The following is a 27,946-nucleotide window of genomic DNA, read 5'->3' as shown; positions in this document are numbered from 1 at the left end:
TAAAAATTACATGGCCCCCCTTTTTTTTTTTTTTTTTTTTGTCATTTTGCTGGTTTTCTTTCATTAGTCAGTACAATTTTCTGGAACCATCTACTTTTGTATTAAGACGGGCATTTCTAGTCTAATTATTGGAAATAAAGCAAAAATTGCATTTTGCGCATAATGTAATGTGCGTATGTAAGTGCACGTTTCAATATTCATCCACATAAAAATAAGAGGTTGTTAATAATTTTAAACCGTCCAACATGATTAATATATGTATTTAAATTGATGTTAATTATAAATATTTTATATTGAAATGTGTGTATAAATAGAACAATATATTTATTGGTCGAAATAGAATAAATTTTTAAATTATTGGTTCCACACTATTTTTAAAAATAAAATATTAAGTTTAGGTCTAATAAATAAATAATAATAATCATGAGTAAAGATTCTACTATAATTTATTAATTGCATTCTTTATAAATATTAATGTAGATAAGAATGATAGATAAGTATCGAAAAAACATGAAGAACATGGTAAAGTTGCATAAAACATTTTTGTCGCCTTGTTTTAGAAGCTGTTAGTTTTTCTAGCTAAAGTGAATCTTATAGCTATTTCATAGTTGACTTCAGATCCATCTCTTTATTCTATTCAACTAAACTCTTTATTATATTCCACACCATTCAGTAAAACTCCAAATACTTCATTTTATTTTTTATTCTTATTATGTTTAACTTAACTATACTGATTACCCTAAATTACACATTTCGACTTAATTTCATTTTGATTTGATCATCATTAGTTAAGCTATAATTGAGTCATAATTCGATCGGCTTGAAAAATTAACCCTATTTTATATAAGCCCATAGACATGCTAATTATATATATATATAGGGAACATATCAAGTGAGAAAGAATTTATTATGAGAGATGAGAGAGTTAAAATATAACCCTTAGATTAATCAAGTGAGAGAAAATTTGGGATTTAATCAAATGAGAGGAAATTAATCTAACGGTTATACTTTAACCCTCTCATCTCTCATAATAAATTTTCTCTCACTTGATATGCTCCCTATATATATATATATATATATAATAACTATCATGTTATTTTTTTTCTTCCAGTTACATGACATAGTACTATAAATAATCTTCCATAAATATAATGATATTGTAATGTTTTTTTTAACAAGGAAAAAGATTTAAGGTGAGAGGAGACTATTTAAAAACTAATTAAGTTAAATCAACTCATCAAATCAATAAGAAATTATTGAATGATAGAGCTATAGTAACTAGCAATTAGCACCACTTGTACTGAAAAAATATAAAATAAAACTTTCTTTTTTTTATTCATTCAATCTCTTGTTCTCTCTTTACAAGATAAAATAAATTGTAGTGTTGTATATTACTTTCAATGGTCCTTTGGCAAGTGTTAGTTTATTAGCTCAATCATATAAAAATCTCAACTGAATCAATCAATTGTCCCCTTAAAATACTAAATGCAGACACCAATGGCTTAGCGGAGAAATCCATTTCATATTGGAACTCCTCTAATGAACAGATTCTTTCTCCAACTCGATAATTAATGACCCTCTTTTGCAAGACCAAACGTGACCCACCTCAAACAGCGGAGAAAGCTTCCAATAATGTCTTTTATCCAATCATAATCTTTTACTAACTTACTCGCGGATCTATGTGTCTCCCAAATTTTACAAGCCAAAACAAAGGCACTGTTGATAAATCCATGAAAACTAGACTCCAATTATTACGTAAAATTTTAATCGAGTTCGATGCGTAAAAAAAAAACACCCTCTTTTCTTAAGAAAAAACTGTGATAGTCCAATCAACAACAATACCTCAAATAGGATACCAAGATTAATGTTAAACAACACAACACTTGACATCCACAGTAATAGTATAATAAAGAAACACACGAGCAAAACTGCAAAAGCAACCCCATAATCAGTGTTTCACCTGCCGTCATTAACACGAGATCTTACTCACATTTGATGTGAGTGAAAAGTGTAAAGAAGATGTTAGATAATAGATACGCAGACAAAGCAGAAGGTGTCGCTATTGCATGTGGCCAGGGCGTTGAAATCCTAAAATAATAATTCCCCACTTCACACTCCATGTGCGATGCTGCATTTCCATGCTGGCTCTTTTTTTCTCTCACATAACATCATATTCACTTTCACTTATTTCACCGCCACATTAACTACTTCACTTCACCAAGCAATTATAAGCATTCCCTTATTCTCTGACAGACCCTCTCCTCGGTTGACATGGATTCCAAGGCAGTTTTGGATTATGCTTTGTTTCAACTCACTCCAACCAGGACAAGGTGAGTGAGAGTCTTTCTCTTTACCCTTCGCTGAAAAACTCTTTGATGGGTTACAATCTTTTGCTTTGTTTTAACTATGTGGTTCATGGTTTTGCTTTTGAAGATGTGAGCTTTTAGTCTTTCGTGGGGGTGTTCATCAGAAAATAGCTTCTGGGTTGTTTGAGCCTTTCCTTTCTCATCTCAAATTCGTCAAAGATGAGATCTCCAAAGGTGGATACTCAATTAAGCTTCTGCCTCCAACCAACGCTTCCTTCTGGTTCACCAAAGCCACGTTTGAGAGGTCATTCATTGCTACTTTTGCCCAATTTTACCTTTTCCTTTTGGCATCTTAATGGTTATTCTTCCATCTCAAGAACTTTCTTAATGTTTTCCAATCAGATTTGGAGACCCAGTGAATCAATAACCTCGATAATTAAAGCATATGATGCGTAGATATTGTAATGGGAATGGTATCTAAAGAACTTTCTAAATTTTTTCACACAATTGGTATAAAGCATGTGACTTTTTTTTAATCATGTCTTAGGGTGTGTGATGACAATTATTTGAGTAGTAGTTCTTACATCCAAAGACATTGCTTTGGAGATTGCTATTTTTTTTTGTCCCTACTAATGATTATTTTATAGCCCATCAATTTCTTTAATTAAAGTACATGGCAGTGCCAAATCTGTGGATTGATTCACAAATTCCTGCACTTGAATGATAGCTCATGATTTAATTATGGATTTAGTTTACGTGGTTTTATAGATTTAGAGAATAATGGTTTTTTGTGGGGGTGGGGGTGGTTGAAAACTAGGATTCCATTAAAGGTGAGAACTGAGAACAGAAGAAGGAAGCTGTGGAAGTTATCAAAAACTTAGGATCTTCTGTAATTTTTTCCCCTGCTCCAACATTCATCCAATTTAAGATTTATGAAGCTGATTTTGCTCTCTTCATTTTTTGTCTTCTCTCTTCTCTTTTGATTTTGGGGTGTGGGTAAATTCTACAGATTTGTGCGCTTTGTCAGCACACCGGCTATTCTGGAGAGGTTTGTAACCATTGAAAACGAAATTCGTCAGATCGAAAGTTCCTTTCAAGCTAATACTTTATCATTGTCCATTGCAAGTCCGGATGAAGGTACTGTTAGGAGCTGAATTGAAACACGTTTTATGGATATTGCTATATAAGTTACTTAGTGTTAGGTGCTAGAATTAAGTACCAATATAGGAGTACTTATTAAGTCATACAATGATACAACCATGATTCAAAGAAGTGATATTGTGCATGTTATTTCTTCACCTAATCATGAGTTGCTCAAGTAAAGCTAGTTTTCTACTAAAATTCCGTTGTGTATCAGGAATCATGCCACAAACCAATGGCAACACAAGGAGGTTAAGTGATTATGCGAAGGTATTTAATTTCTTAAAAGAAATGTTAGAATTACTTAATAATCTTTCCATTTTTTCTTAATTTACATTGTGTTTGCTTCAGTTAAATGATGCACTTGAAGGTGTTGACAATAAAGAAGAGGAAAACTCAAAGTAACTTTCTCCCTCTTCAATGGTTGCTTTTGATGAAATGTAATCTATTTTGTTTTGCTAGTTCATTAAAAACATTTCCTAACACTTTCAATTGCTGTAATCATAAGGGTTTCCCTGCACAGACTGTTGGAATCTCGAATAGCACTACTCCGGAAGGAGCAAGCAATGGCTTATACACGTGGTCTTGTTGCTGGATTCGAAATTGATAGCATCGATGATCTCATATACTTTGCAAATGCATTTGGAGCAGTCCGTTTAAGGTATGAACTGGAAAGATACAACTCACTAATTGTAAACAGTAAAATGGAAACTGTCGTCAATTCTTACTCATGTCAATACTATTTAATCCAAACATCATGAATTTAAAATAGAGAGAAAAAAAATGATTCTATATGGCCAGTTTTTGGAAAATAAATTTATTTTCCTCAGAAAAACTTTCCCTTGCTTTTCCTGACTTCAAATTATTTTGACAATTCACCCTACTTTGTAGATCGTGAAATTTCACTGTCTAAGGGGATCCCTCTTTTTGCTATGGAGGTTCAACTGCCTTTTGATGTCAGTTCTCTCATTCCTTGCTATTCTAAGGATCATTGAGAAACGAGAAACTATTCTTGTGGTTTTTGTAGTTTCCTTTAAACTCTGATGTCATCCTGCATCTCAAACTTACTTTGCCAGACATCAGCTTATCATATTAGGGAGAATTTTCTACAGAACATAACTGCTTTTCACAATGAGATCTGCTACATCATTAAAAACTTGCATTCTATAGTTGTGGACCGGTGGATCTTGTCTCATTGACATAAAACCTTTAGCTTTTAAACCAATTCTAAGTCTTGATATTCAATGTATGTAGGGAAGCCTGCATTAATTTTAGGGAATTATGGAACAAAAAGCATGCAGATGATCTTTGGATAAAAGAAGTAGCTGCTATGCAGTCAAGCTTACCACCAGCACTCTCATTGTCTGGATCATCAGGAATTATACTGGCAAATGATATAACCACCCATGACCAGAATAACAAAAACAATAGCTCTAAGGACAGCATTGCTTCGGGTGATGAAAATGTATCTCTGGAAACATCAAATTCTGCCACTTTAAACAAAAAAGAAGGTATTTTTTTTACCCTTTCTTCCTTTTCATTTACCTCGATTATATCATGTCTTCAGAAAATTATAGAAACCTATGGCATCCAAATCAGATTACTGAATATTAAAGTCGATAATCATCATGTTTTTTTTTGGTCAACAAAAGAAATTTATTAATACTTAGGCACTAGAAGTACTTAGAAATACAAAGGTAATTACCACACTTTAACAAGTGATAAATAAGAAATGTCAATAAACCCAACCAAGCCTAATAAAATATAAATCAATTACAAAAACAAGTTCTAGGTAAGTTTTGCCATTGACTGAAAGAGTATGAGAAGTCCTTTGTCAGTTCTTTTAGCCAAGACCAAGAGAAATACATAATGTCCTGTATCACTTTGTTGGAGTCAAAAACTTGATTTTTATGTAAAGATGCATTCCTGTGTCTCCAAATATACCAGACCACAGCACACCAAAGTACTTTCCATCTCTCTCTACAAGTAGTGTTCCAAGATAGCATAGGGTAATGATAAAAGTGTAAGCTCGGTGTACCTGGGAGAACAGACACGACGTCGAACTACCAAAAACAACTTTTCCATACCTTTTGAGCTTCTTTATACCTAAATAGGACGTGAGCTATAGATTTTGCCTCAACTCTACAAGCAAGATACAAAGCATCCTCTTCCACAAGTTGGATATTCCTCTTCATAAGGTTGTCTCGAGATGACATCCTGTTTAAGAGGATCCTCCAAATGCAAATAGATACTTTCATAGGTACCTTAGTGTTCCACATATCCACAAAAAGATCTAGATGTTGCGACCTAAAGGTCAAACTAAGAAGCTCTGAGTAAGCCAATTTAACTGAGAAATTGTCCGACACACCACCAAGCCAAAACCAAGTATCTTCCATTGTTCTACTGACAACCACTTCCTCCAAGTCTTTTTGAAGTTCTTCAAACATCTCCTTTTCCCACATGAACCAATCTATCCTCCAAGAAAGTTCCAGTGCCAAGTCATGTCCCTCCAAAAGCCACACTCTGAGATAGTCAGGTCTTTGTTTATAGAATTTAGAAACAGTCTCGGATATTTCAATTTAAGACTCTCTCCTCTACACCAAGCGTCTTCCCACATTTTGAAGCTTTTCCCATCTCCTATTTTCCAAAGAATCAAATTTTTGAACCAAACTTGATCACCATTCGAACCACAAACTTTTTTCAGATCTCTCCACCCACCATATTTGGACTCTAATAATGAAGTCCAAAGCATATCTTTTTGATGGAAAAGGTTCCAACCCCATTTTTCCAACAAAGCTTCATTAAAAATCTTAATGTTCTTCACTCCCAAACCTCCTTGTTCTTTCGATTTGCAGACATTTTCCCAATTCACCCAAGCAATCTTCTTAGATTCTCCTTCATTTCCCCATAAGAATCTTCTTTGAATTGATATGATCTTTGCTATCACTTTCTTTGGGATCTTAAAGAAAGACATCATAACGGTACCAAATAATCAATTATATGCTATTCTATGCTTCTTTTTCTTGTCTGTTATCTTTTCATGGGTTAAGCAACAAACATTTTTATTTTTTTTTATTTCTATTTCTATATTTTTATTCTGTAAACTGTGGTTTGACCCACAACCTACAAACTTTAGGCTAAATCAACCTGTTAAATGGCTAAAAATTGCTTGAATAATTCAAATGAGTTAATGTCAGGGAAATAGAAGTCCGGGAAGTAAAGAGAACAAAAATAAGAAATGATAAGAATGGTTTTGTGGATCTTCCAGTTTAGAGTGATTGAAATCAGAAAAGACCTTGCAACACTGTATCTAGTTAATTTCAAGGAACAATTTTCATACTGAAGTTTAAACTATTAGATGATTGCATATTATTGTTTTTTAATTTCTAGCCCTAGCCCCCCCTTCCACCTATTGGGTGAAAGAGTTTGAGGCTTGGAGCTTGGATGCAACTCCTTTTTCACAAAAGGCATAAAAAATGAATGATTATGGTCTTAAATGTGACACCCTCTACCCCGTTATTAATATACAACAAATGTAACAATAAAATATTTCTTATCTTCTTTTTGGGTAAATAAAATCTTTCATAGTTGACAAATATTTCAAATATAACAAGGTAGAAGATTCACATTCGTAACTCATAAATCATAACTCCAGTGTAAAAATTATAAAAGAAAAGAAGTTAAGATTTTCAATACAATTTAGTGTAAAACAAGAAATCATATATATACAAATAATAATAAAGGAAATATAAATTAACTCCAGTAAAGGTGGCAGTGCCTCCTGGTTAGGAATTAATTTATACTCCCAAATCATATAATAAAAATATAACAAAAATGTACATCTTGGTCTTTTATCAGGAACGTTCAAATTACAATTCTTAACATATATTTTCCTTGAATTATATATGTTATCTACGTTATTTCTTCGTTAGAAATTACAAAAGAAGAGAAACTAAAGTTATAAAAACAATAACATATTAAACTAAAATAACTATGCCCCGATGTCACATCTTATCAGAGCATGCCCAATTGAAGCCTTTAAGCCTCATCACCAACATCCTCATGATGCTGATCACCTGCAACATAATTTAAACATATACAAAAACAACAAGGGAGTGAGAAACATCTCACTCAGTTTCAGGTGCAGAAATAAAGGCTAGATAGCACTCACACACACAACAAATATAAGTCACTTATAAATAATACACATACATCATCAATATCACATATATATTCATTTATCATGCAATGATGTCATGATCTTGACTTATAAATGCATGCATGTGGCGCCATAAGGAAGTTTCACATATCATCACTGGTGACCCTAAGGCACACCTGGTTACATCACTGGTGACCCAAAGGTACACCTGGTTACATCACTGGTGACCCTAAGGTACACCTGGTTACAAGTTACATCACTGGTGACCCTAAGATACACCTTGTTAGCATGTTACATCACTGGTATGCGGCCTCAGCGGCACACCTGGAATAATATATGCATATGATGCATGTCATACCATCATAATCTCATTGACTCAATATTTAACTTTTTACATGATTTCATTTAGTACATCATGTCCTCATTTGTCATAGTCTCATAATCATAGTTTGTCTCAATAGTCAATTCTTAGGTCTCATGTCATTTGTCCATATTTCACATGGTCATGTCATCAATACTCCTCTTAAGGTCCGCATAGGTATTCACAGAGATCCAGAGAGCATTCTTATTCATATTAAAACTCATTTATTATTAACATTAATTTCATATTCATTTATTACTTTCAACAAAGAACAAGGTAGAGTAAATAGAAAATCAGACAGAACAACGGCACTTTCAACAAAAACAAAGTAGAATAAATAGAAAATCGGACAGAACAACGGCACCTTCAACAAAAAGCAAAGTAGAGTAAATAGAAATTTAGACAGAACAACGGCACCTCCAACAAAAAAGCAAAGTAGAGTAAATAGAAATTAAACAGAATAACGACAAAGGATTGGGGGCCAATCCGACAAACAACTATCCAACAATTATCCCTACACCCCTGAGCGAGGTTCTCACTCCCCCCCTTACCTGGATAAGCGGAGCTGAACTTAGGCAGAGCCTCCTCCTCTGGATTCCCTCTTCCTTTCTCTCTCTCTTTCTTTCTCTTTCTTTCTCTCTCTCTCTCTCTCTCTCTTCTCTTTCTCTCTCTAAAATTTCACTTTCTTCCTCTGTATAAAAAATTTCACCCCCCTGCCCCTATTTATAGGCAATCTGACGCACCCGGAACGGCCCGTACTGATTTCGGAACGGCCCGTTCCGGATCCTTCAAATCTGGGCAAAATTTGTAACTGGAACGGCCCGTTCCAAAATCGAAACGGCCCGTTCCCAAAAAACCAGAACGGCCCGTTCTGAAACCAGAACGGCCCGTTCTCAATCTCAGAAGAACGGCCCGTTCTCCTTCCGGAACGGCCCGTTCTCCATACCAGAACGGCCCGTTCCAGGCCCGTTCTGGGACTACAAAAACCTCACATTTTCAACATTTGGAACGGCCCGTTCCACTTTTGGAACGGCCCGTTCCGAAACCCAAAATATCCCTATAACTTTATTAAAATTACGAAAATGCCATTAACAAAAATAATAATAATTTGGGTGTTACAATTCTCCCCTCCTTTTAGAAATTTCGTCCCCGAAATTTACCTGAAAACAGAAATGGATGAGCTTCTCGCATCTTGCTTTCTAATTCCCATGTAGCACTTTCTTCAATATTTCCTCCCCAAACGACCTTAACCAAAGGGATTTCCTTTCCTCTTAGTTGTTTCACTCTCTTGTCATCAATCCTTAGAGGAACCGTTTCATAAGTAAGATTATCCTTCAACTGAATGTTGTCAGACTCAATGATATGGGAAGGATCATGGACATACTTTCTGAGTTGGGAAACATGAAAGACACTATGGAGATTTGAAAGAGATGGAGGCAAAGCAATTTGATAGGCCACTTCACCGATTCTTTTAAGAATTTGATAAGGACCAATGAAACGTGGAGTAAGCTTACGGGATTTCAGTGCTCTGCCTACTCCTGTCCAAGGAGTGACTTTAAGGAATACATGATCACCTTCTTTAAACTTAAGGTCTTTTCTCCTCTTGTCATTATAACTCTTTTGCCTACTCTGGGTTGCTCTCATCTTCTCTTGGATCATCTTAACCTGTTCAGTAGTTTGTTGAACTATCTCAGGTCCTAACATGACATTCTCTCCAGGTTCTGTCCAACATAAAGGTGTTCTACATCTCCTACCATACAGAGCCTCATATGGTGCCATCCCAATACTAGAATGGTAGCTATTATTGTAGGTAAATTCTACCAAAGGTAGGAAACTATCCCAACTACCCCCACGTTCTAAGATGCAAGCCCTCAACAAGTCTTCCAAAGATTGTATGGTTCTCTCAGTTTGGCCATCTGTTTGGGGATGGTAAGCTGAACTCAATCTAAGCTTAGTGCCTAAAGCCTTATGCAAACTCTCCCAAAATCTAGAGGTGAACCTAGGATCTCTATCAGACACAATACTAGTAGGAACTCCATGCAACCTCACGATCTCACTGATGTACAACTTGGTTAACCTCTCCAAAGAGTACCTAATATTAATGGGAATAAAATGGGCAGACTTAGTCAATCTATCCACAATGACCCATATAGCATCCAAGTTCTTCACAGTCTTAGGTAACCCAACTACAAAATCCATAGAGATGCTATCCCACTTCCACACAGGCACATCTAAAGGTTGCATCAAACCTGAAGGTTTTTGGTGTTCTACCTTAGCTTTCTGACATACTAAGCAAGCATACACAAATTCCTCCACTTCCCTCTTCATCTTAGGCCACCAAAACATCTTCTTAAGGTCTTGGTACATCTTAGTGGCTCCTGGATGGATACTAAGGATACTCTTATGACCTTCTTCCAGGATTGCTCTCTTAAGTTCTGGCACACTAGGAATGCACAACCTATCCTTAAATCTTAAAACTCCATCCACTCCAATTCTAAACTCACTTTTCACAGCTTGATTCAACTTCTCTACCCGACTCAATAAGAAAGGATCCATCTTCTGACCTTCTCTAATCTCATCTATCAAGCTATTAGTCACTCTTAAAGCTCCCAACTTAATACTCTTAGAGGTCAACTCACACCCTAAGCTCATATCCCTAAACTCCTCAATCATTTGCATTTCCCTAATCATCAAGGAAGACATTCTCAAAGATTTTCTACTCAAAGCATCAGCTACAACATTAGCCTTGCCAGGGTGATAATTTAATTGAAAGTCATAATCCTTAAGAAACTCTAACCATCTCCTCTGCCTCATATTCAATTCCTTTTGGTCAAACAAGTACTTAAGGCTTTTATGGTCACTAAAACCTCAAATCTAGACCCAAACAAGTAATGTCTCCACAACTTGAGCACAAAAACTATTGCAGCTAACTCAAGGTCATGGGTAGGATAGTTTTGCTCATGAATTTTAAGTTGTCTTGAAGCATAGGCTACTACCTTACCCTCCTGCATAAGCACTCCTCCTAAACCCAATTTAGAAGCATCACAAAATACCTCAAAAGTCTTACTAGGATCAAGTAATACTAACACAGGAGCACTAGTTAATCTCCTCTTAAGTTCTTGAAAACTTTCCTCACACTTAGAATCCCACACAAAAGGTTGGTCTTTCTTCGTCAGCTTAGTCAAAGGAAGAGCTAGCCTAGAGAAATTCTCTATAAACCTTCTGTAATAACCAGCTAGTCCTAGAAAACTCCTAATCTCAAATACTGATTTAGGTGTTCTCCACTCTAACACAGCTTCTACCTTAGCAGAATCTACAGCTATTCCACCCTTGGATATCACATGTCCTAGAAAGTTCACACTATCCAACCAAAATTCACATTTTGACAATTTTGCATACAACTGCCTCTCCTTAAGGGTTTGAAGAACGATCCTAAGGTGCTCAACATGCTCCTCCCTAGTCTTGGAATACACTAGGATATCATCTATGAAGACCACTACAGATCTATCCAAGTAAGGGTGAAAGATCCTATTCATGTAGTCCATAAAAACACCAGGTGCATTAGTCACACCAAAAGGCATAACTAAATACTCATAGTGCCCATAGCGGGTTCTAAAGGCAGTCTTAGGAACATCCTCAGCTCTCACTCTAATCTGATGGTATCCTGACCTTAAATCTATCTTACTGAACACACAAGCTCCAACTAGTTGATCCATAAGGTCATCTATCCTAGGCAAAGGATACTTATTCTTAATGGTCACTTTATTCAGTTGCCTATAGTCTACGCACAACCTCATGCTCCCATCTTTCTTCTTAACCAACAAAACAGGCGCTCCCCAAGGCGAGACACTAGGCCTAATGAATTGTTTTCCTTGTAATTCCTCTATTTGTTTCTTAAGCTCAACTAACTCTGTAGGGGACATCCTATAGGGTGCTATAGATATAGGTGGGGTACCTGGTACTAAGTCTATGCTAAACTCAATCTCTCTCTCAGGTGGTAAACTAGACACATCCTTAGGAAATACTTCTGGAAATTCTCTCACTAAGGGAATCTCATCTAGCTTACTATCAGTCTCAAGTGTTAAAGAAGCTAAGATCATGTACACTTTTTCATTGTCTTTTAAACAAGTTTTAATGTCAGCAGCACTAAGAAATTCCGTACTCTTACATTCACCAAAGGAAATAGATTTCTCAAAGCAGTTTAAAAGGACATGGTGAGAAGATAACCAATCCATACCAAGAATTACATCTAATTGACTAAGAGGCAAACAAATTAAGTCAACTAGAAACTGCTTATCAGAAACTGTCAAAGGACATTTCAAACACACTAGGGATGTAGTCACAGGACCATTAGTAGGGGTTTCAACAACTAGATCAAAATCTAACAAAGACACAGGCAAATTCAATTTTTGGACACAAGAGACAGAAATAAAGGAATGAGTTGCACCAGAATCAAATAGTACAACAAAAGGAGTCTCAGCTATGAAACAAGTACCTTGTATCAAATTTTCTGACCGAGAAGCTTCAGCACCACTAAGAGCAAATACTCTCCCCACAGTCTTTGGACGCTCAGTTTGCGAACCCGATCCCATAACACGTGTTCTTTGTGATTCAGGACATTGGGTACTGATGTGACCTTTACCATTGCAGTTGAAGCAGGTAACTTCCCTGTCACGACACTCAGACTGATTATGACCAACAAGTCCACACTTCCAGCATCTTACTGAAGGAGTGGACACAGACCCTCCAACACTTCCAGTAGCACTAACAGTGGATCCTCTAGTAAGCAACTTACTTTTATTAGCAGCAGCTTTACTCCCTTGAAATCTATTAGAAGCGAAGTAAGGCTTACTCCTTCCCGAAGTACTAGAACTCACAGCACGGATAGGACCTCCAACTCCTTTATAAAAAGCAGCACGAGCACGGTTGTCATGATCATAAATGCTGCACTTATTGACCAGAGTGGGAAAGTGATATATCTCCTGATAGTTAATTGCAGTTTTCACTTCAGGACGCAGACCATTTACAAATTTTATGCATTTAGCTCTTTCACCACCCTCACCATGGTAGTGTGTGCAATAACGAACCAAAGCATCAAATTTGGCAGCATACACAGCCACTGTGTCGTTCCCTTGATTCAGCTCAAGGAATTCCATTTCTTTCCGACTTCTCACATCATCCGGGAAATACTTCTCAAGAAAGACCTTCTTGAAGTTGTCCCAATTCAAGTGCACCCCTCCATCAATCATCCTCCGAAGTGCTCCTTCCCACCAAAAGTGAGCATCAGCAGTCAACATGAATGTGGCCAACTTCACCTTCTGAGCGATGGGACAATCCATAACATTGAAAATTTTTTTCTATTTCTGTTAGCCAATTCATAGCAGCATCTGGGTCATATCCTCCTTTAAAGGTAGGTGGGTGATTTCGTTGAAATTGCTCCAACCAGTTAGGAGCGACCTCAGTCCTATTGTTATTATTCATAGCTTGTGCTAATGCTTGAAGAGCATCGGCAATCGCACGATCATTTCTACCAGCCATAGTCTAAGAAAATAATACAATCAATAAACATAATCAATCATCATACTATCATACCAACAAGTTTTACAATCAATTCAGTCCATCATTCATGTACCAAATAAACATAGTAAACCAAATAAGCATAGTAAACTCATAACTCACGGTCGATTAGATCGACCTGCTCTGATACCACTAAATGTGACACCCTCTACCCCGTTATTAATATACAACAAATGTAACAATAAAATATTTCTTATCTTCTTTTTGGGTAAATAAAATCTTTCATAGTTGACAAATATTTCAAATATAACAAGGTAGAAGATTCACATTCGTAACTCATAAATCATAACTCCAGTGTAAAAATTATAAAAGAAAAGAAGTTAAGATTTTCAATACAATTTAGTGTAAAACAAGAAATCATATATATACAAATAATAATAAAGGAAATATAAATTAACTCCAGTAAAGGTGGCAGTGCCTCCTGGTTAGGAATTAATTTATACTCCCAAATCATATAATAAAAATATAACAAAAATGTACATCTTGGTCTTTTATCAGGAACGTTCAAATTACAATTCTTAACATATATTTTCCTTGAATTATATATGTTATCTACGTTATTTCTTCGTTAGAAATTACAAAAGAAGAGAAACTAAAGTTATAAAAACAATAACATATTAAACTAAAATAACTATGCCCCGATGTCACATCCTATCAGAGCATGCCCAATTGAAGCCTTTAAGCCTCATCACCAACATCCTCATGATGCTGATCACCTGCAACATAATTTAAACATATACAAAAACAACAAGGGAGTGAGAAACATCTCACTCAGTTTCAGGTGCAGAAATAAAGGCTAGATAGCACTCACACACACAACAAATATAAGTCACTTATAAATAATACACATACATCATCAATATCACATATATATTCATTTATCATGCAATGATGTCATGATCTTGACTTATAAATGCATGCATGTGGCGCCATAAGGAAGTTTCACATATCATCACTGGTGACCCTAAGGCACACCTGGTTACATCACTGGTGACCCAAAGGTACACCTGGTTACATCACTGGTGACCCTAAGGTACACCTGGTTACAAGTTACATCACTGGTGACCCTAAGATACACCTTGTTAGCATGTTACATCACTGGTATGCGGCCTCAGCGGCACACCTGGAATAATATATGCATATGATGCATGTCATACCATCATAATCTCATTGACTCAATATTTAACTTTTTACATGATTTCATTTAGTACATCATGTCCTCATTTGTCATAGTCTCATAATCATAGTTTGTCTCAATAGTCAATTCTTAGGTCTCATGTCATTTGTCCATATTTCACATGGTCATGTCATCAATACTCCTCTTAAGGTCCGCATAGGTATTCACAGAGATCCAGAGAGCATTCTTATTCATATTAAAACTCATTTATTATTAACATTAATTTCATATTCATTTATTACTTTCAACAAAGAACAAGGTAGAGTAAATAGAAAATCAGACAGAACAACGGCACTTTCAACAAAAACAAAGTAGAATAAATAGAAAATCGGACAGAACAACGGCACCTTCAACAAAAAGCAAAGTAGAGTAAATAGAAATTTAGACAGAACAACGACACCTCCAACAAAAAAGCAAAGTAGAGTAAATAGAAATTAAACAGAATAACGACAAAGGATTGGGGGCCAATCCGACAAACAACTATCCAACAATTATCCCTACACCCCTGAGCGAGGTTCTCACTCCCCCCCTTACCTGGATAAGCGGAGCTGAACTTAGGCAGAGCCTCCTCCTCTGGATTCCCTCTTCCTTTCTCTCTCTCTTTCTTTCTCTTTCTTTCTCTCTCTCTCTCTCTCTCTCTTCTCTTTCTCTCTCTAAAATTTCACTTTCTTCCTCTGTATAAAAAATTTCACCCCCCTGCCCCTATTTATAGGCAATCTGACGCACCCGGAACGGCCCGTACTGATTTCGGAACGGCCCGTTCCGGATCCTTCAAATCTGGGCAAAATTTGTAACTGGAACGGCCCGTTCCAAAATTGAAACGGCCCGTTCCCAAAAAACCAGAACGGCCCGTTCTGAAACCAGAACGGCCCATTCTGAAACCAGAACGGCCCGTTCTCAATCTCAGAAGAACGGCCCGTTCTCCTTCCGGAACGGCCCGTTCTCCATACCAGAACGGCCCGTTCCAGGCCCGTTCTGGGACTACAAAAACCTCACATTTTCAACATTTGGAACGGCCCGTTCCACTTTTGGAACGGCCCGTTCCGAAACCCAAAATATCCCTATAACTTTATTAAAATTACGAAAATGCCATTAACAAAAATAATAATAATTTGGGTGTTACAATTCTCCCCTCCTTTTAGAAATTTCGTCCCCGAAATTTACCTGAAAACAGAAATGGATGAGCTTCTCGCATCTTGCTTTCTAATTCCCATGTAGCACTTTCTTCAATATTTCCTCCCCAAACGACCTTAACCAAAGGGATTTCCTTTCCTCTTAGTTGTTTCACTCTCTTGTCATCAATCCTTAGAGGAACCGTTTCATAAGTAAGATTATCCTTCAACTGAATGTTGTCAGACTCAATGATATGGGAAGGATCATGGACATACTTTCTGAGTTGGGAAACATGAAAGACACTATGGAGATTTGAAAGAGATGGAGGCAAAGCAATTTGATAGGCCACTTCACCGATTCTTTTAAGAATTTGATAAGGACCAATGAAACGTGGAGTAAGCTTACGGGATTTCAGTGCTCTGCCTACTCCTGTCCAAGGAGTGACTTTAAGGAATACATGATCACCTTCTTTAAACTTAAGGTCTTTTCTCCTCTTGTCATTATAACTCTTTTGCCTACTCTGGGTTGCTCTCATCTTCTCTTGGATCATCTTAACCTGTTCAGTAGTTTGTTGAACTATCTCAGGTCCTAACATGACATTCTCTCCAGGTTCTGTCCAACATAAAGGTGTTCTACATCTCCTACCATACAGAGCCTCATATGGTGCCATCCCAATACTAGAATGGTAGCTATTATTGTAGGTAAATTCTACCAAAGGTAGGAAACTATCCCAACTACCCCCACGTTCTAAGATGCAAGCCCTCAACAAGTCTTCCAAAGATTGTATGGTTCTCTCAGTTTGGCCATCTGTTTGGGGATGGTAAGCTGAACTCAATCTAAGCTTAGTGCCTAAAGCCTTATGCAAACTCTCCCAAAATCTAGAGGTGAACCTAGGATCTCTATCAGACACAATACTAGTAGGAACTCCATGCAACCTCACGATCTCACTGATGTACAACTTGGTTAACCTCTCCAAAGAGTACCTAATATTAATGGGAATAAAATGGGCAGACTTAGTCAATCTATCCACAATGACCCATATAGCATCCAAGTTCTTCACAGTCTTAGGTAACCCAACTACAAAATCCATAGAGATGCTATCCCACTTCCACACAGGCACATCTAAAGGTTGCATCAAACCTGAAGGTTTTTGGTGTTCTACCTTAGCTTTCTGACATACTAAGCAAGCATACACAAATTCCTCCACTTCCCTCTTCATCTTAGGCCACCAAAACATCTTCTTAAGGTCTTGGTACATCTTAGTGGCTCCTGGATGGATACTAAGGATACTCTTATGACCTTCTTCCAGGATTGCTCTCTTAAGTTCTGGCACACTAGGAATGCACAACCTATCCTTAAATCTTAAAACTCCATCCACTCCAATTCTAAACTCACTTTTCACAGCTTGATTCAACTTCTCTACCCGACTCAATAAGAAAGGATCCATCTTCTGACCTTCTCTAATCTCATCTATCAAGCTATTAGTCACTCTTAAAGCTCCCAACTTAATACTCTTAGAGGTCAACTCACACCCTAAGCTCATATCCCTAAACTCCTCAATCATTTGCATTTCCCTAATCATCAAGGAAGACATTCTCAAAGATTTTCTACTCAAAGCATCAGCTACAACATTAGCCTTGCCAGGGTGATAATTTAATTGAAAGTCATAATCCTTAAGAAACTCTAACCATCTCCTCTGCCTCATATTCAATTCCTTTTGGTCAAACAAGTACTTAAGGCTTTTATGGTCACTAAAACCTCAAATCTAGACCCAAACAAGTAATGTCTCCACAACTTGAGCACAAAAACTATTGCAGCTAACTCAAGGTCATGGGTAGGATAGTTTTGCTCATGAATTTTAAGTTGTCTTGAAGCATAGGCTACTACCTTACCCTCCTGCATAAGCACTCCTCCTAAACCCAATTTAGAAGCATCACAAAATACCTCAAAAGTCTTACTAGGATCAAGTAATACTAACACAGGAGCACTAGTTAATCTCCTCTTAAGTTCTTGAAAACTTTCCTCACACTTAGAATCCCACACAAAAGGTTGGTCTTTCTTCGTCAGCTTAGTCAAAGGAAGAGCTAGCCTAGAGAAATTCTCTATAAACCTTCTGTAATAACCAGCTAGTCCTAGAAAACTCCTAATCTCAAATACTGATTTAGGTGTTCTCCACTCTAACACAGCTTCTACCTTAGCAGAATCTACAGCTATTCCACCCTTGGATATCACATGTCCTAGAAAGTTCACACTATCCAACCAAAATTCACATTTTGACAATTTTGCATACAACTGCCTCTCCTTAAGGGTTTGAAGAACGATCCTAAGGTGCTCAACATGCTCCTCCCTAGTCTTGGAATACACTAGGATATCATCTATGAAGACCACTACAGATCTATCCAAGTAAGGGTGAAAGATCCTATTCATGTAGTCCATAAAAACACCAGGTGCATTAGTCACACCAAAAGGCATAACTAAATACTCATAGTGCCCATAGCGGGTTCTAAAGGCAGTCTTAGGAACATCCTCAGCTCTCACTCTAATCTGATGGTATCCTGACCTTAAATCTATCTTACTGAACACACAAGCTCCAACTAGTTGATCCATAAGGTCATCTATCCTAGGCAAAGGATACTTATTCTTAATGGTCACTTTATTCAGTTGCCTATAGTCTACGCACAACCTCATGCTCCCATCTTTCTTCTTAACCAACAAAACAGGCGCTCCCCAAGGCGAGACACTAGGCCTAATGAATTGTTTTCCTTGTAATTCCTCTATTTGTTTCTTAAGCTCAACTAACTCTGTAGGGGACATCCTATAGGGTGCTATAGATATAGGTGGGGTACCTGGTACTAAGTCTATGCTAAACTCAATCTCTCTCTCAGGTGGTAAACTAGACACATCCTTAGGAAATACTTCTGGAAATTCTCTCACTAAGGGAATCTCATCTAGCTTACTATCAGTCTCAAGTGTTAAAGAAGCTAAGATCATGTACACTTTTTCATTGTCTTTTAAACAAGTTTTAATGTCAGCAGCACTAAGAAATTCCGTACTCTTACATTCACCAAAGGAAATAGATTTCTCAAAGCAGTTTAAAAGGACATGGTGAGAAGATAACCAATCCATACCAAGAATTACATCTAATTGACTAAGAGGCAAACAAATTAAGTCAACTAGAAACTGCTTATCAGAAACTGTCAAAGGACATTTCAAACACACTAGGGATGTAGTCACAGGACCATTAGTAGGGGTTTCAACAACTAGATCAAAATCTAACAAAGACACAGGCAAATTCAATTTTTGGACACAAGAGACAGAAATAAAGGAATGAGTTGCACCAGAATCAAATAGTACAACAAAAGGAGTCTCAGCTATGAAACAAGTACCTTGTATCAAATTTTCTGACCGAGAAGCTTCAGCACCACTAAGAGCAAATACTCTCCCCACAGTCTTTGGACGCTCAGTTTGCGAACCCGATCCCATAACACGTGTTCTTTGTGATTCAGGACATTGGGTACTGATGTGACCTTTACCATTGCAGTTGAAGCAGGTAACTTCCCTGTCACGACACTCAGACTGATTATGACCAACAAGTCCACACTTCCAGCATCTTACTGAAGGAGTGGACACAGACCCTCCAACACTTCCAGTAGCACTAACAGTGGATCCTCTAGTAAGCAACTTACTTTTATTAGCAGCAGCTTTACTCCCTTGAAATCTATTAGAAGCGAAGTAAGGCTTACTCCTTCCCGAAGTACTAGAACTCACAGCACGGATAGGACCTCCAACTCCTTTATAAAAAGCAGCACGAGCACGGTTGTCATGATCATAAATGCTGCACTTATTGACCAGAGTGGGAAAGTGATATATCTCCTGATAGTTAATTGCAGTTTTCACTTCAGGACGCAGACCATTTACAAATTTTATGCATTTAGCTCTTTCACCACCCTCACCATGGTAGTGTGTGCAATAACGAACCAAAGCATCAAATTTGGCAGCATACACAGCCACTGTGTCGTTCCCTTGATTCAGCTCAAGGAATTCCATTTCTTTCCGACTTCTCACATCATCCGGGAAATACTTCTCAAGAAAGACCTTCTTGAAGTTGTCCCAATTCAAGTGCACCCCTCCATCAATCATCCTCCGAAGTGCTCCTTCCCACCAAAAGTGAGCATCAGCAGTCAACATGAATGTGGCCAACTTCACCTTCTGAGCGATGGGACAATCCATAACATTGAAAATTTTTTTCTATTTCTGTTAGCCAATTCATAGCAGCATCTGGGTCATATCCTCCTTTAAAGGTAGGTGGGTGATTTCGTTGAAATTGCTCCAACCAGTTAGGAGCGACCTCAGTCCTATTGTTATTATTCATAGCTTGTGCTAATGCTTGAAGAGCATCGGCAATCGCACGATCATTTCTACCAGCCATAGTCTAAGAAAATAATACAATCAATAAACATAATCAATCATCATACTATCATACCAACAAGTTTTACAATCAATTCAGTCCATCATTCATGTACCAAATAAACATAGTAAACCAAATAAGCATAGTAAACTCATAACTCACGGTCGATTAGATCGACCTGCTCTGATACCACTAAATGTGACACCCTCTACCCCGTTATTAATATACAACAAATGTAACAATAAAATATTTCTTATCTTCTTTTTGGGTAAATAAAATCTTTCATAGTTGACAAATATTTCAAATATAACAAGGTAGAAGATTCACATTCGTAACTCATAAATCATAACTCCAGTGTAAAAATTATAAAAGAAAAGAAGTTAAGATTTTCAATACAATTTAGTGTAAAACAAGAAATCATATATATACAAATAATAATAAAGGAAATATAAATTAACTCCAGTAAAGGTGGCAGTGCCTCCTGGTTAGGAATTAATTTATACTCCCAAATCATATAATAAAAATATAACAAAAATGTACATCTTGGTCTTTTATCAGGAACGTTCAAATTACAATTCTTAACATATATTTTCCTTGAATTATATATGTTATCTACGTTATTTCTTCGTTAGAAATTACAAAAGAAGAGAAACTAAAGTTATAAAAACAATAACATATTAAACTAAAATAACTATGCCCCGATGTCACATCCTATCAGAGCATGCCCAATTGAAGCCTTTAAGCCTCATCACCAACATCCTCATGATGCTGATCACCTGCAACATAATTTAAACATATACAAAAACAACAAGGGAGTGAGAAACATCTCACTCAGTTTCAGGTGCAGAAATAAAGGCTAGATAGCACTCACACACACAACAAATATAAGTCACTTATAAATAATACACATACATCATCAATATCACATATATATTCATTTATCATGCAATGATGTCATGATCTTGACTTATAAATGCATGCATGTGGCGCCATAAGGAAGTTTCACATATCATCACTGGTGACCCTAAGGCACACCTGGTTACATCACTGGTGACCCAAAGGTACACCTGGTTACATCACTGGTGACCCTAAGGTACACCTGGTTACAAGTTACATCACTGGTGACCCTAAGATACACCTTGTTAGCATGTTACATCACTGGTATGCGGCCTCAGCGGCACACCTGGAATAATATATGCATATGATGCATGTCATACCATCATAATCTCATTGACTCAATATTTAACTTTTTACATGATTTCATTTAGTACATCATGTCCTCATTTGTCATAGTCTCATAATCATAGTTTGTCTCAATAGTCAATTCTTAGTTCTCATGTCATTTGTCCATATTTCACATGGTCATGTCATCAATACTCCTCTTAAGGTCCGCATAGGTATTCACAGAGATCCAGAGAGCATTCTTATTCATATTAAAACTCATTTATTATTAACATTAATTTCATATTCATTTATTACTTTCAACAAAGAACAAGGTAGAGTAAATAGAAAATCAGACAGAACAACGGCACTTTCAACAAAAACAAAGTAGAATAAATAGAAAATCGGACAGAACAACGGCACCTTCAACAAAAAGCAAAGTAGAGTAAATAGAAATTTAGACAGAACAACGGCACCTCCAACAAAAAAGCAAAGTAGAGTAAATAGAAATTAAACAGAATAACGACAAAGGATTGGGGGCCAATCCGACAAACAACTATCCAACAATTATCCCTACACCCCTGAGCGAGGTTCTCACTCCCCCCCTTACCTGGATAAGCGGAGCTGAACTTAGGCAGAGCCTCCTCCTCTGGATTCCCTCTTCCTTTCTCTCTCTCTTTCTTTCTCTTTCTTTCTCTCTCTCTCTCTCTCTCTTCTCTTTCTCTCTCTAAAATTTCACTTTCTTCCTCTGTATAAAAAATTTCACCCCCCCTCCCCTATTTATAGGCAATCTGACGCACCCGGAACGGCCCGTACTGATTTCGGAACGGCCCGTTCCGGATCCTTCAAATCTGGGCAAAATTTGTAACTGGAACGGCCCGTTCCAAAATCGAAACGGCCCGTTCCCAAAAAACCAGAACGGCCCGTTCTGAAACCAGAACGGCCCGTTCTCAATCTCAGAAGAACGGCCCGTTCTCCTTCCGGAACGGCCCGTTCCGAAACCCAAAATATCCCTATAACTTTATTAAAATTACGAAAATGCCATTAACAATAATAATAATAATTTGGGTGTTACATTAAACAACATTCAAAATGCAGTATAAATCAGCACTTTTAAAGGAAAATACTATTTGGTACAAAAGTGTTTTCATATTAAAGGAAGACTGGGTTGATTTTCATTAAAATCTATTTATATATTTTCATAATTTTTTATTAATATTTACTTAAAAAAATATCATTGGTCAGTATTTAAAATTGATGTGTTTTGTGCTACTTTTTTTTTTTTTGAGGACAAAGCAAATCATATGCATTCATTCATAATAATAGATTCAGGATAAGATGGTATAAACTCATGAACAAACAGACTTGAATAAAATCTACACTCTCTAGCTAAAGCGACTAAATTGGTTTGTCTATGAACAAATTTAATAGAGCAGTTCAAATTTCTAGTCAAAATCTCATTACACTTTCTCAAAATAAAGCCAGCTTAATTGTGCATAAATTTTTTGCATGTTTGTTTTCATACTTAATAACATTGTTGTTTAGAAAATCAGAAATCTGCATACCTTAATGATGTCTGTTTGATGTAATTAAAGCTATATTAAAGAGATAGTATAGATATCAGTTTTGCTTCTATAAGCCGTACGATGTTTATTTAATATCAAGGAATGTCATGCGCAGATGTGAACATGCCTATGCCAATGCCCTGGCCTTACAATGTACCTCCATATATGTATATGCCTTCATACCAAGGATATCCTTTGACTAATATGCAGTCTGTTCCTCCTCATCTTCTAAGAAATATGCAATGGCCTTCTGATCTGGGAGTGAATCAGAAACCATCAGCAACCAAAAAAGAGAAATCTCCTTATAAGAAACGATCGGAAGAATATGAAGACCAGCAGACAGAGTCCAGTGATCCTGATTCTGAGAGTGAATCTAATTCAGATACACAAAACCACTCCAATCATTCTTTGAAAGATGATCTGAAGAGGAAAAAGGACCGAAGAAAGTCATCTGGAACAGTTGTGATTCGTAATATCAACTACATCACTCCAAAAAGGAGAAATGGAAATGAGGGTGGAGTGTCTGATGAATCTTCAGAAGATGATGATGTCATTGATGAAGAAACCATCAAACAAAAGGTTGGTGTTGCACTTGAATCTTTGCAGAAGGTTCACAAAGGTGAAAAACGTGCTAATGGTAAAAAATCAGTGACCAGGCGCAATGCAACTAAATCAAGTGAGGAGACTGAAGAGGATCTCGCTGAAAACTTGAGTAATGCATCCGAAGGAGGAAACAAAAATGACAACTGGGATGCATTTCAAAATCTCTTGAAGATAGATGAGGGGACTGGAACTGATGAACCAGAAAGGATGCAGTCAATTGATGTCCAGGATGAACATTTTGTGGTGAGAAGCTCTGAAGAAAGAATGCCATACGCTACTAGTTCATCTCCAAACTTGGATTTCAAAGAAGTTCTGAAGAATCCTAAAGTTCCAAACGACTCGTTTATTGTGAATCAAAGAGATGGAGGAAATGAAGGTGGATCCAAGCTGGATGAGTATGTAGACAACAGTGGTCCAGTTACAAAGAGCAGGCAAAATATAGGTGAAGAAATGCTTTTATCACATAGATCAAAAGAACCAGGGAATGAACTTGATGATCCATTATCTACTTTTGTTGCTGACTCGTTAGAAACGAAGGGCAGAACATCAGATGATTGGTTTATTGTTGATAATTTGGAAAAGATGAGGAGCTCTGACCCCCCAATTGTGCCTGCAGTTTTTGATGGTGATTACACTTCATCATCAGTGAATGGTCACGTTGAAAAAAGAAGTGAAGGAACTCTCATTGATGATTCCTTCATGATTCAGGGTCAATTGTTAGATAATGATCTTTCTGACTCACAATGGAAGACGGACATAAGTATGGTTGCAGATCTAACTGCTGCCAACAAGCTTGAAAGTGAGGATGCAGTTGCTTCAAACGAGAACCATGCATTATCGAAATACCAAGAGCCAAATGACCTCTTTGTAGTTCTACAACGGGATTCTGGATTGGATTCTGTTGAGGCCTCGCGGTCAATGGACTATGTAATTGATTTTTCCTTCTCAGAAACTGGTAGAAGATCCTCAATTGATGATTCACGTGACAATGTGAATAACAACCTTCCGGTTAGTCCTGTGAAAACCAATGTGAGCAAAAGCAAAGTTTCTCGAACAACTTCTGAAAAGGAAGAAAAGTCAAAAGCCTTGCGTGGAACTTCTGGAAAGGGCAAACCTGAAATCATGTCTAGGGCCAGAAAGCCATCTATCCCAAGTAGGCCTATAGTTCAGAAGAGCAAAAGGGAACAGGTACACTGATCTTTCAATTTTTCAGTTGCATTGTTATATTTTGAAGAGGCTTTGTGCAAGCATTTCACATAGCCTGTATTAATCATAACTCCTAATGGTGTTTATGATGGTAAACAGGAAGATGAGATGAGGAAGAAGATGGAAGAATTGCGGATTGAACGTCAAAGGAGAATTGCCGAAAGAACTGCATCCTCTGGTCTTGCTCGAGCTGCGCCCAGGAAAGACCAAATAGAAGGTAAAACAACAAGGATTTCTGCTAAGAGTGACAAGAATAAGACTCAACTCATAAAAGAGACCAACAGAATCAGTTCTGCCAAGGTCAGGGGAATTTAGCAAGCCTTGTCAGTTCAATGTGGATTCAGATTTTATAAGTCGCATGGTAAAGTGTATTTAAACAACTGTTGAAATGAATAGTTTTGTTTTCTATAAACTGTAAGTTATTGCATGTATTCAATCTTATAATCTCTCAAAATATTTTGTTTTGTTTCACGGTTGTATATCAATAGATTCTTTATCAGTTGTAGGAAAAATCTTGTTATAGGTTTTATTGGATAAATAAATATTTGAAGTTTAAAAGGTTGGGTGGATTGTATATCCCAACATTCTTTGTACTATGTAATGTATGAAACCTTTATAAACAGTTTTATTTCTCTGCAAATAACCACGAATATTGTTTTCTGTTCTGATTCCATTATCAGTTATACTATTACTACCACAAGGGAACAGAAAGAGAAACAAGAGAAAAATTCGGAACTTCTTTCTGCAATGTGTTGAATGCAATGATTCAGACTCAACAATTTTACCTTCTCTTCATTCTGCAAAATTACCCTAATATACAGTTTAATCTTGTCTGCATTCTTCAGAATTATTACTCTTAACATGGTATCAGAGTGTAGGAACATCTTTTACTCTTTCAATTAATATTCATTTATATTGAAGTGTAAGAAGGTAAGAAGCTACTCTGTAACTGCAATCGAAAATCAATCGATAGGAAGAGTATTTGTTTCCGCTTTAATCTTCATCATCCTCAACTTTTCATATTCCATTGCAATCAGATTATAAGCATTCGCCCGAGGATTCTTCCTCTAATTCAACATGTCAAATATGGATACAAGTCATACAACAAATTATGATCCTGGTTACTCAAAAAAAAATAAAAATTATCGGGTTTATTACGATCCAGGTTGAAACTGAAAGTGAAGGTATTGTCTTTCTATAATATCTACTTTATTTTTTCATAAGGAAACATAACTCTATGCACACGAAATAGATTGAAGTCTAGTTCATAGTTAAAATACACCGCCAAATTACTTTTTCTCTGTATTTGTTTTTTCTTTTCAAAAGGATAGGTTGAAGTCTAGTTTATAGTTAAAGTAGACTGTTAAATCATTTTGAGTTAACGACTTCTATAGATACACAAGGTATGTTCTATTTATTTTTTTCCTATGTAATAGCATTACGATCATCATGTGATCATAAAAACATTATTTTTCAACATTTGATCCATTTGATTGTTTCCCCCCCCCCCCCCCCCCCCATTTTTTTCACTTAGGAAATAGCATTTTTGTTCTTATGCAATAAATCCTAATTTTTTGGGGTTTTCATTGATGTTCTTTTTTTTTTTCTTCTCATGTAAACTCATTATCTTCTTTCACCTTTTTTTTTTTTTTATTTTTAATTTTATTTTTCTTAGTTTGAAAAGGTTATTATTAGGTCTCTATTTAATTCCTTATCTTTAAGTTTTCATATTTGTATAATTAAAGCATAATTGTAGTTTGAAAATATAGATTTTTTTTGGTTTCTCATTTATTTTAATTTTTTAAAATCATTTTTAGTCTTCTTTCTTAAATCCTATGATGTGGAGGATGTGTCGAAAATTGGGTCCAAAATTTGATAGAAATGGGTATAGAAACATAAACATACCTAAATGATGAGAAATCGGTGTAAATAAAAGATATCAACCAAGACAAAATAATTAAAATTAAAAGTAAATAATTAAAATATTTTTTTTGGTACAGATAATTAAAAGAAATTAAAATAAAGAGAAAACCAATAGTCACCAATTTAAATTCAAATTATAAGATTAATAATAATTAAAGACCAATGAATTTAAAGGATAAATAATCAAAAATATATATAAAAAGAGATTGTAGTGAGTAGAAGAAAATAATCAATTAAAATAATTAAAATATTAAAACATAATTAGAAAGTATTAAAAGAAAATACACAATAAAAGAGTGGCTGTGGTAAGTGAAAAAATCAACTAATACAAATTCATTACCATTATTATTATCATCGATTTAAATTTAAATTAAAGTGTCAATAATAATTAAAGGATAAAGATTTAAAAGATAAATAATCGTAGAGTAGATTGTGACAACAACAAAAAATTAAGTAAAATCATAAATTAAAAATTGATCATTAAATGAGAGGAAAATGTGATATGTTGTAAGAAAATATTGTAGATTTGTATTTTGTAATGTATAAAAGATGTATCTTCTAAGATATATTTGGAAATTTATAGTATATAAATAATATAAATTTAAACTTCTTTTATATGATATGTTTAGTAACAAAAAATTGTTAGCATAAATAATTTGACATGTGTACTCCTTAACTAAGAGTTAAAATTTGATCTTCGCCTTAAATATGAAATCGCAATTGAAAATATCATTTTAGTCCTAATATGAGCTGATTCAGTAATAGAGAGTTATACCACCTAATTATGAAAAAAAAAACTATATTTAGTAGTATATAAATACATGATAATCGGATGCACAACTTGCTTGGTAATATAGATATTTTAAGTCGAACCTAGTCGATTCCTTTTTAAGGCACTAGGAACCATCTACTTTTGTATTAAGGCGGGCATTTCTAGTCTTCCAAGGTGTCAATTATTGGAAATAAAGCAAAAATTGCATTTTGCACATAATGTGATGTGATGTAAGTGCATGTTTGAATATTCATCCACATGAAAATAAGTGTTTGTTATTAATTTTAAACCGTCCAACATGATTAATATATGTATTTAAATTGATGCTAATTATAAATATTTTATATTGAAATGTGTGTATAAAACAATATATTTATTGGTCTAAATAGAATTAATTTTTAAATTATTTATCCCACGCTATTTTTTAAAATAAAATATTAAGTTTAAGTCTAATAAATAAAAAATATAATCATGA

At 35.9% G+C, this 27,946-nt stretch overlaps 3 protein-coding genes across 4 annotated transcripts; 1 reads left to right on the top strand and 2 right to left on the bottom strand.

Moving 5' to 3' along the window:
• The first annotated feature begins 1,948 nt into the window (after positions 1-1,948).
• LOC109803488 (COP1-interacting protein 7) lies at positions 1,949-25,449 on the top strand. Of its 2 annotated transcripts, XM_020365092.3 has the most exons (9): positions 1,949-2,330; positions 2,434-2,610; positions 3,316-3,443; positions 3,664-3,716; positions 3,798-3,847; positions 3,955-4,107; positions 4,701-4,957; positions 23,083-24,758; positions 24,876-25,449. In XM_020365092.3, the coding sequence occupies exons 1-9, from the start codon at positions 2,272-2,274 to the stop codon at positions 25,089-25,091; spliced, it is 2,769 nt and encodes a 922-aa protein (XP_020220681.2). In that variant the 5' UTR covers positions 1,949-2,271; the 3' UTR covers positions 25,092-25,449. The 2 variants fall into 2 exon arrangements, with proteins under 2 accessions (XP_020220681.2, XP_029128302.2); XM_029272469.2 differs by lacking the exons at positions 1,949-2,330; positions 2,434-2,610 and adding an exon at positions 2,623-3,195.
• LOC145953123 (uncharacterized) lies at positions 7,425-13,320 on the bottom strand. Its single transcript, XM_083066796.1, has 2 exons — positions 12,462-13,320; positions 7,425-7,522 (listed from the first exon to the last, which is right to left on the bottom strand). The coding sequence occupies exons 1-2, from the start codon at positions 13,303-13,305 to the stop codon at positions 7,485-7,487; spliced, it is 882 nt and encodes a 293-aa protein (XP_082922922.1). The 5' UTR covers positions 13,306-13,320; the 3' UTR covers positions 7,425-7,484.
• LOC145953122 (uncharacterized) lies at positions 14,010-22,189 on the bottom strand. Its single transcript, XM_083066793.1, has 2 exons — positions 19,220-22,189; positions 14,010-14,259 (listed from the first exon to the last, which is right to left on the bottom strand). Exons 1-2 carry the CDS (start codon positions 20,061-20,063, stop codon positions 14,222-14,224), a joined length of 882 nt encoding a protein of 293 aa, XP_082922919.1. The 5' UTR covers positions 20,064-22,189; the 3' UTR covers positions 14,010-14,221.
• Positions 25,450-27,946: the final 2,497 nt, after the last annotated feature.

Source organism: Cajanus cajan, chromosome 1 (genome assembly GCF_000230855.2).
Source record: "Cajanus cajan strain Asha chromosome 1, NIPB_CcT2T_4, whole genome shotgun sequence".
Classification (NCBI taxonomy): Eukaryota; Viridiplantae; Streptophyta; class Magnoliopsida; order Fabales; family Fabaceae; genus Cajanus; species Cajanus cajan.
The sequence above is the reverse complement of the archived record's forward strand: the minus strand, read 5'-3'. Positions and strand labels throughout refer to the sequence as shown.